Source organism: Stigmatopora nigra, chromosome 21 (genome assembly GCF_051989575.1).
Source record: "Stigmatopora nigra isolate UIUO_SnigA chromosome 21, RoL_Snig_1.1, whole genome shotgun sequence".
Taxonomy (NCBI): domain Eukaryota; kingdom Metazoa; phylum Chordata; class Actinopteri; order Syngnathiformes; family Syngnathidae; genus Stigmatopora; species Stigmatopora nigra.
In genome coordinates, this window is record NC_135528.1 from 9,805,719 (window position 1) to 9,815,506 (window position 9,788).

Genomic DNA, 9,788 nt, shown 5'->3' on the forward strand with positions numbered 1-9,788 from the left:
AGTCATCATCGAGACGCTCTGCGCACGCCATAGCTGAAGCGCCAAGTAGCCAGGGATCACTGGACTTGAAATCGCCGTGTTCACGTGCTAAATATGCTTTTGTTCCAATTGTAATTATTCTTCACAAATAGTGTTTGGTCACACGAAGGATGAATGGTCCCCAAATGGATGTTGAAAAATGTTTGATTTGTCTGATTGCTGCCCCCCCCTCCCCTCCCCCCGGGAGGCCCAAATTCCTCGCAGACATCCTTTTCACCAGGGGATGGAAAAGATGGATTGTCATTTCTATGGAGACAGCCCAGCAACAGGCTGCACGCTGGCAGCCAATCACAGCCTTCCCTTTTCTAGTTTCTTCCGCGGAGTCATTGGGCCGGGGACGGCCCCGCGGAGTGACCTAGCATCTGAACATCTGCGCGGATCTACTTTCTCCCACAGCATCAATTGCGCCCGGTGGCGATTTTTTTTTCGCTCCTCTTTTTGCCCATTCTTGTGACTTTGCACGTCTTTTGGCGTCTCTGCTGTCAAGCGAGTCGACACAGCCGGTCTTGGCCGACCCGAGGAGCCTCGCTTTCAAGCGGACGAGCCCACCTGTGTCAAAGGAGCAACAGCACCCTCCTGTTGAGCCGAAATGGGGGTAAGGAAAGGAGGACATTTTTTTTTTCCCCCGTCGTCCGCGTCGAGATATTCCTTTTGTTATTTGTTTGTTTCCAATGCATCCTTTTCTGGTGGTGCTTTAACGCCGATGAAGGTTTGCGTCACACGAGTGTGTGCGTCAATGTGCAGCATCTCATTCTACTTCTTCTTCTTGTCGCCTTCCATGCGTTGCATTCAAGTCACATCCGAAATTACGAGCAAACGTTTCATTGACGCGCACAAAAACACAAAGTTGGCGGGTAATGGTGACGTTTGGGAAGACCAACGGAACCAAATCCATGACAGACTGTTCCAATAGCCACGAAAGAGGAGACGCCAACGCCATATATATCTATATCTATATATGTTTGTGATGACCGATTAGTGGTTCGCCATTGGCCAAAATGGAGCTTGAGCAAAGCGTCTGTTTAGTCTTGCACCATGAGTGAACTAAAAGTCTTCTTTTCCACATACTAAAGGGGGTGCGTCAACTTTCCACGGATAGCATACATAGACTGGACTGATTGCAATTGGAAATGTATGAGCGTGTCTTCCTGGGACAGCTTTATGAAAGCTTCCGTTTGTCAATTTGTTTGCAATGGAAGCTTTGCCCATCCATTCCTAAAATGTGGCAAAGTTTTGCGCGTCCTAAAATGTTGCCCCTCCCTGGCCAACAAATAGGCTCCGCTCGGAACTCTTTCCCGGATATGGAGGCGTATCTTGTGGATCTCAAGTGTCCATTCCTCTGGCTTTATTGCTCGGATCTTTATGGGACTTTCCTTTGACCTGGGGCAACGTCATCTGGCCCCTCCGGCGGGGCAAAACGTCATGGCCTTTGTGGACGGACATTTTCACAGGCACAGTGCAACAAAGCCGCTACCCATCGGCCATCGGCACCCTTTCCTCGACCGTCCACACTTGGCCAGGAGTCGGCGAGCAAATATTTGACAAAAAGCCTCATTGGACGTGTTTAAGGTAGGAAGATTTGCTTGTGCCATTCGTTTGCCACACTTGCTAATATATCACAATCATCTGCCGCTTTCCGATACTTGACTTCCGGCCTCTCATTTGTGTCGTTTTACAGAAAATGGAGCCAATTTGCTGGCTTTTCCTTTGTTCTTTTTGTATGGAGGTGTCATTCTTTTTTTTGTCCGAGTAGAGGTCAGTCTGCCATCCATAGGAAAATGGCCCGTAGAGAGCAATGTGGACGACGGACGCATTGATTGGCTCTCACGCTCTGTTTCCCGTGATGCCGTCGGCGCGCGTTCCATCAATGGACGTGACAAAATGCACTCTGGCGCCAGCCAGACGCGTACATCCCGAAAGACATTTTTCCTCTGCCTTCTCCAATGATTTGGACGGCCTCCCGCGGGCGGGCCGTGGCCGGCAGACGGAAGCGCGTCTGACGTCGGCTGACGTTGGCCGGAGGCCGAACGGATAGACTTTTGAGATGGCGGCGGCGGCTGTCAATTGTCAGAAACCCCGAGGAAAGGGAAAGGAAAGGAAGGCGTGGATTAGCCCGTCCCACCCTGACGCTTTCTAGGTCGGCTGCTCCATCCACTCGCTCATCTGTGCCTAATCCCCAATCGGGAGCGACCGCCGCTCCACAATTACCCGCGACCTATTATCTAAAGTGGGCGCCGTGACCATATTGCGTCGTGGCGGCGTCCCCCTGGCGACGTCCCCCTGGCGACGTCTTGGTGATGTCCCCCTGGCGACGTCTTGGTGACGTCCCCCTGGCGACGTACCCCTGGCGACTTCCCCCATGGCGACGTACCCCTGGCGACGTACCCCTGGCGACGTCCCCCTGGCGACGTCTTGGTGACGTCCCCCTGGCGACGTACCCCTGGCGACTTCCCCCATGGCGACGTACCCCTGGCGACGTACCCCTGGCGACGTCCCCCTGGCGACGTCCCCCTGGCGACTTCCCCCATGGCGGCTGGCTTCTTCAACATAGCTTTCCTTCACGTGATCAGTATTGGCTCGTCCACTCAAACGGAGCCAGCGACAGATTATTATTGTTGTTGTCCATGGGCTTAATCCGCCAGCGTAGTAAACAGCTGTAATCTGCCGAATGACAGATGGCGCGCGCGGGGGAACGATGAATGACCCGCAAGTGGACTCAAACTCTATAGGTGCGCCGGGAGTTCAGGCTCCACCTGCTTTTCGAGCGCCAACACTACACGTACTTGGAAAGAGTACATTTATGATTTAAAAAAAAAACAAAATCCAAAGAGATGACTTTTTTTTTCTTTTCTGGATTGGTCTTTTGTTTGGTTTTGTTTGCCAGCCGCAACTTTTGCGCTTGTCCTCCGCAGTATGGGCGGTCGGACAGCTACCGCGTGGCCACCACGCAGGACAAGGACCAAAAGGAGTCGCCCAAGAAGAAAGGAGGCAAGGACATGGACGACCTCAAGAAGGAGGTCCCCATCGTAAGTTCCGCCCAGTGTGGGAGAAGTTGAGCCCGGAGATGACGCCGCCCCCTTTCACCCCCCCCCCTCCCCATTTCCCTAGACGGAGCACAAAATGTCCGTGGAGGAAGTGTGCCGGAAATACACCACCGACATGGTCCAGGTAAATGGGCGCGCCGCAGGTGGGGTGGGAATGGAGAGTTGAGCGTGGCCCGGCTCCGTCTAGGGTCTGACCAACGCCAAGGCGGGCGAGTACCTGGCCCGGGACGGCCCCAACGCCCTGACCCCGCCCCCCACCACTCCGGAGTGGGTCAAGTTCTGTCGCCAGCTCTTCGGCGGCTTCTCCATCCTGCTGTGGATCGGCGCCATCCTCTGCTTCCTGGCCTACGCCATCCAGGCGGCCACGGAGGACGAGCCCGCCGGGGATAACGTGAGCGCCGCGGGCGGTGTGGGCGGGGCCGGACACTCTGGCGCGCGCTAACGTAGCTCCTCCCCCCGCTTCCAGCTGTACCTTGGCATCGTGCTGTCGGCCGTGGTCATCATCACCGGTTGCTTCTCCTACTTCCAAGAAGCCAAGAGCTCCAAGATCATGGAGTCCTTCAAGAACATGGTCCCCCAGGTACGGGACGCCGCGCTCCGGCGCCCCTCTGCCGTGCCACGTTCAACGTGGCTTTCCCGCCGCGCCGCCTCCGTCTTGTCCAGCAAGCCCTGGTGATCCGCGAAGGGGAGAAGATGCAGATCAACGCCGAGCAGGTGGTGGCCGGCGACCTGGTGGAGGTCAAGGGCGGGGACAGGATCCCGGCCGACCTGCGCATCATCTCGTCCCACGGCTGCAAGGTGGGTGGGTGGGCGGGCGGGCGGGCGGGCGGGCGGGCGGGCGCGTGGCCCGGCGAGCGCGGCGAGCCCGTGGGCCCGTGGGGCTTCAATGTGAAATCCCCACCGGCAGGTGGACAACTCCTCGCTGACGGGCGAATCGGAGCCTCAGACCAGGTCGCCCGACTGCACCCACGACAATCCCCTGGAGACGCGCAACATTGCCTTCTTTTCCACCAATTGCGTGGAGGGTGAGCGCTATCTCCCGAGCCCCGAGCCGCTTCCGGGCCCGAAGGCCCTTTGACCTTTTCCCTCCCGTCTTTGGAGCAGGCACGGCTCGCGGCATCGTGGTGTGCACGGGCGATCGGACCGTGATGGGCCGCATCGCCACCCTCACCTCGGGCCTGGAGACGGGAAAGGTGAGGCGGGCGGGTGAGCCGGGTGGCGCGGCCACTAACCCTAACCCCCTCACCTGCTTCCGTCCGTGTCCCAAACGCCACGGGTAGACGCCCATCGCCAAGGAGATCGAGCACTTCATCCACATCATCACCGGCGTGGCGGTTTTCCTGGGCGTCAGCTTCTTCGTCCTGTCGCTGGCCTTGGGCTACTCCTGGCTGGAGGCCGTCATCTTCCTCATCGGCATCATCGTGGCCAACGTTCCCGAAGGCCTGCTGGCCACCGTCACGGTGAGTGTCCACGGCCGCCCACCACGGCCGCCCACCACGGCCGCCACTGGCCGTGATCCGTTTTTTTGCTCTTTGGTCGGGGCAGGTGTGTCTCACCCTGACGGCCAAGCGAATGGCCCGCAAGAACTGCCTGGTGAAGAACCTGGAGGCGGTGGAGACGCTGGGCTCCACCTCCACCATTTGCTCCGACAAGACGGGCACGCTGACTCAGAACAGGATGACGGTGGCCCACATGTGGTTCGACAACCAGATCCACGAGGCCGACACCACCGAGGACCAGTCGGGTGAGGGCGGGGCCCGGGCGCTGAGGGAGGGCGTCGTGTGGTGGCGGCGGCGGCAACGGGCCAGCGCTCATCTCGCCTCCTCCTCAGGTTCCTCCTTCGACAAGAGCTCCACCACGTGGGCGTCGCTGGCCCGGGTGGCCGCCCTGTGCAACCGCGCCGTTTTCAAGGCGGGCCAGGACTCGCTGCCCATCCTGAAGCGCGAGGTGGCGGGCGACGCTTCCGAGTCGGCGCTGCTCAAGTGCATCGAGCTGTCTTGCGGCGCCGTCAAGACCATGAGGGACAAGAACAAGAAAGTGGCCGAGATCCCCTTCAACTCCACCAACAAGTACCAGGTGGGTGACGGCCGCCGGCCGTCACCCACCGGCCACCCCCGGCTAACGCCACGCGCGACCAAACAGCTCTCCATTCACGAGAGCGAGGACGAGTCGGAGCGGCGCCACCTGCTGGTGATGAAGGGTGCCCCCGAGAGGATCCTGGACCGCTGCTCCAGCATCATGTTGCAGGGCCGCGAGCAGCCCATGGATGATGAGATGAAGGAGGCCTTCCAGAACGCTTACCTGGAACTGGGAGGACTGGGCGAGAGAGTGCTGGGTGGGTGAGGAGGAGGAGGAGGGGGAGGAGGAGGAGGAGGGAAAAGAGAGCCCACGGACATCTATCCGTGTCGCCAAGCAGGTTTCTGCCACCTCTTCCTGCCGGAGGAATCCTACCCCAAAGGCTTCGCCTTCGACACGGACGACGTCAACTTCCGGACGGACGAGCTGTGCTTCGTGGGGCTGATGTCCATGATCGACCCGCCCCGCGCCGCCGTCCCCGACGCCGTGGGCAAGTGCCGCTCGGCCGGCATCAAGGTGGGCCTCGTCCGCCCCGGCCCGCGGCGCCCCGTGGCGCTCCGTCGCCCTCCGTCGCCTCGGGCGGGTCTCTGGCTTTAAGGCGGACGCTCGAGCAGGTCATCATGGTGACCGGCGACCACCCCATCACGGCCAAGGCCATCGCCAAGGGCGTGGGCATCATCTCGGAGGGCAACGAGACGGTGGAGGACATTGCCGCGCGGCTCAACATTCCCGTCAGCCAGGTGAACCCCAGGTGAGAGGGACGCCGTGAAGCCGAGGTCCGGCAAACCCGCCCGCCCGCCCGCCCGCACGCCCGCCCGCACGCGGTGCGAAGCCGACAAACGCCGTGAAGCCGAGGTCCGGTGCCGTAACGCCGCTGGCCGTAGGGACGCCAAAGCCTGCGTGATCCACGGGACCGACCTGAAGGAGCTGGACCAAGAGCAGATGGACGACATTTTGAGGAATCACACGGAGATCGTGTTCGCCAGGACCTCGCCTCAGCAGAAGCTCATCATCGTGGAGGGATGCCAGAGACAGGTGTGGTGGCCCCGCCCCCGGACTGCCTTTTGGACGGACGCGGGGAGAAAGTTGACACTTTTTTTTTTTTTTCCCCTCCCTCTCGGCAGGGGGCCATCGTGGCGGTGACGGGCGACGGCGTCAACGACTCCCCGGCCCTGAAGAAGGCCGACATCGGCGTGGCCATGGGGATCTCGGGCTCCGACGTGTCCAAGCAAGCCGCCGACATGATCCTGCTGGACGACAACTTTGCTTCCATCGTCACGGGGGTGGAGGAAGGTGAGCCCGGCGGGACGGGACGGCACGGCGTTGGAGCGGACGGCACGCCGCTTGAACGTCGGGTCCTCCTCGCAGGTCGCCTGATCTTCGACAACCTGAAAAAGTCCATCGCCTACACGCTGACCAGCAACATCCCGGAGATCACGCCCTTCCTCTTCTTCATCCTGGTCAACATCCCGCTCCCCCTGGGCACCATCACCATCCTTTGCATCGACCTGGGCACGGACATGGTGAGGGGCGGGGCGTCGCCCTAGCGCCTTGTTTTTTTTTTCTCTCTTTTTTCTCAAAGCCTTTTCTTTTTTTCAGGTGCCGGCCATCTCTCTGGCGTACGAGGCGGCCGAAAGCGACATCATGAAGCGTCAGCCCAGGAATCCCGCCAGGGACAAGCTGGTCAACGAAAGGCTCATCAGCATCGCCTACGGGCAGATCGGTCGCTAGATACGCCCGCCCGTGAGCGCCAGGCAGTCGGTCGCTCCGGTCTTGACACGTCCACTCTCCTCCTCCTCCAGGGATGATCCAAGCTCTGGGCGGCTTCTTCGCCTACTTTGTCATCATGGCGGAAAACGGCTTCCGGCCCGCCGCGCTGATGGGAATCCGCCTCAATTGGGACGACCGCTCCAACAACGACCTGGAAGACAGCTACGGGCAACAATGGGTAACAAACGGCGCCGGAGCGGGCGGGACACGCTGGGACGGCGGCACTTTTGACGTGGCTCCGCCCTACACAATGCCCCCCCCCCCTCCCTCCTGTCAGACGTACGAACAGCGCAAGATCGTGGAGTTCACCTGCCACACGGCCTTCTTCGTCAGCATCGTGGTGGTGCAGTGGGCCGACGTCATCATCTGCAAGACCAGACGCAACTCGGTCTTCCAGCAGGGCATGAGGTTTGTCTCGTCTGGCCTCGTCGCGCCGGTATTTTCCACCCGGTGGGTTGCCGATGAGAAGACTGGCGTTTGGGTTGCACTTCTACTTGGGGCCACTGGAGGGAACCAAGTGGCGTACTTTGACCCATTGATCATCCTTCCGAGAGTGTTTTGTATTTCATGGACTGCTAGAGTATTTGGAGCGGGCGTTTGTGGCCATCCTTTTGCCAACGTGGACTTTGGACGTGGGTCCCCAATTCTTTTTTTTTTTTTTTTTTTTGCCTGTGACAGGAACAAGATTTTGATCTTTGGCCTGTTTGAAGAAACGGCCCTGGCCGCCTTCCTGTCCTACTGTCCCGGTATGGACGTGGCGCTACGGATGTATCCGCTCAAGTAAGACGGGCAAATAGCACTGACTTCCGGTATCGTCGCTCTGCCAAAAAAAAAAAAGAACGTCATCACTCAATCAATGCGTTTATATTTTGTTTTTTGTGATGAAAAATGCTCATATAATGTTTTGATTGTTTAGGGCCAGTTGGTGGTTCTGCGCATTCCCCTACAGTTTCCTCATCTTTGTTTACGACGAGATCCGAAAGCTCATCCTGCGTCGAAACCCCGGAGGTGATCCGTCATCCATCCATCCAATAGACGTCAATTTCATCCTGCTGACACGCTCTTCTTTGTTTTCAGGTTGGGTGGAAAAGGAGACGTATTATTAGATTTGATCGAGTCAATTATACACCCTACCCCCCGGCCCCTCCCCTCCCTCGTCAGCCAAACCACTGCCACATTACGCTCGTCGGCGATCGGCCGTCCGTCCATCGTTGTTGTTGTTGTTTACATTTAGTGCCCGTTGCCACGGTAACGAGCCGCGATTGTTTACTCTTCCGCCATCTATTTTGCTGGCCTCCACCTTTTAAAAAGGCCACCAAGATGGCGGCGAGGTCCTAACGGACGCGTCCTCGCCGTGGCCTTTTTTTTTTTACCCCCTTTCGACGCCACGCCGAGCTCCAAAACTGCCAGCCGTTGTGCCGTTGCTTGTTGCCATGGCGCCCGTGGCCGCTCTCTGGTTGTTGCCGTCACGCCGCTTTTCCAAAATGTTGGAAGGGTGTCCAAGCTCCCACTGTTCCCCACTTCCTCTCGGTCACGGTAGTTTCCTGACAGAAGACTGGCCGTTGTTGTCGTCGTCGTCGTGGTTGTGGTCTTTTTAAACCCGTTTGATTTTGAAAGTGTGAGAGCTGTTGTTTTCATCGTCCCCCCCCAAAAAAAGAAGCACACTGAAGCCAAGCCTCTCTTCTGTTTACATTTGTCTGCTTTGGGGTGGGCAAACTATTGTGCCGCAGGGCCGCATTTGAAGGAGAAAGCCACAACGCAAAAGGAAACAAAAGCAAGCCTTTCTAGTTTGTACAAATGGTCAATTGATGAATGTCAAATTTCTCTTTTGTAATTCTTGCCTATTTCGAGACATTTTTTTTTCTTGACAAATGGCAATGAGACAGAGATGTTTTTTTTTGATTGATTTCCAGAACTTTGACAAAGAATGAAAGGGAGCCCCGAAACAACAATTTTCGTCCTCTTTTCAGCCCTTTTCTTTTCCCTCTCAAAATGGCCAACAATATGTCACAAATGTGACCGCGCTGTCCAAATTTTTGGGGGCGAAACAAACGGCTGTGTGTCTGGTAGATAAGAGCGCTGCGAGCCCAACTTTGCCCACTCACTCCCCATCATCAACAAACCCCGCCCCCCCCCCCCCCCCCACGTGACGAGAAAAGGAGGCCAAATGGAGTCAGCAATTAAGCAAGTGGAAGAAAAGGCGACAAACCATAGAAGCCATCTTTTTGTTTTGTTTTGTAACTTGTTTCTCCATTTTGATTTTGTGTCATGAAATGGAAATAAACGCTGTGAACCGTTGTTGACTTTTGGCTCTTTCTGTCGACATTGACAGTCAAGGACGAGGCGAGGCGTCTTTTCAATCCATTCACTTCTAGATTTGTCGTCAAGAACATTGCGGGTGAGTACACCGTTCATTCATTCAAATATATATACAGCTGTAGCAGTTACAATTCATCCTTTACATAGAGCAGCGGCAGCACATGCTAACTTATGCCCCATTTTAGCTTTTTTTTCCCCCAGGGCTGATGAATGGCGGACTGGTAAGTTCAATTTGAGCCAGTGTATATAGTGGGCTCTTAACCCAGCCTTCGGCCTGTCGTAGCGCACTGGCGCTGCGCTTGTGGAGGAATGTGTGAAATGTCTTATATGCTACTATATTTGTCAAGTTCCTGACACAGTCTACAGGCGGAGGGAGGAGCAAGAAGTCCAACAAGTGAAAACTAGAAGAAAGCATTTGTCCGGTCAGAGTGGCGGCGCTTCGTCTTCAGTTCAGGCCTTTAAAGGTGCAGTTTTCTCTTGGACATTTTCACTTCACACTGCTTGCCTCTGTGTGTGTCCGTGTGTGTGTGTGTGTGTGTG

The 9,788-nt window shown here is 57.0% G+C and overlaps 1 protein-coding gene across 1 annotated transcript; it reads left to right on the forward strand.

The window, feature by feature from the left end:
* Positions 1-355: 355 nt before the first annotated feature.
* On the forward strand, positions 356-9,227 carry LOC144214908 (sodium/potassium-transporting ATPase subunit alpha-3-like). Its single transcript, XM_077743643.1, has 23 exons — positions 356-634; positions 2,952-3,065; positions 3,148-3,207; positions 3,271-3,474; positions 3,550-3,663; positions 3,747-3,881; positions 3,991-4,108; positions 4,188-4,276; positions 4,364-4,543; positions 4,629-4,827; positions 4,915-5,159; positions 5,226-5,418; positions 5,500-5,675; positions 5,774-5,910; positions 6,044-6,194; positions 6,284-6,452; positions 6,528-6,682; positions 6,759-6,882; positions 6,962-7,107; positions 7,207-7,337; positions 7,608-7,709; positions 7,846-7,937; positions 8,007-9,227. The coding sequence occupies exons 1-23, from the start codon at positions 629-631 to the stop codon at positions 8,033-8,035; spliced, it is 3,069 nt and encodes a 1,022-aa protein (XP_077599769.1). The 5' UTR covers positions 356-628; the 3' UTR covers positions 8,036-9,227.
* The last annotated feature ends 561 nt before the right edge of the window (positions 9,228-9,788 follow it).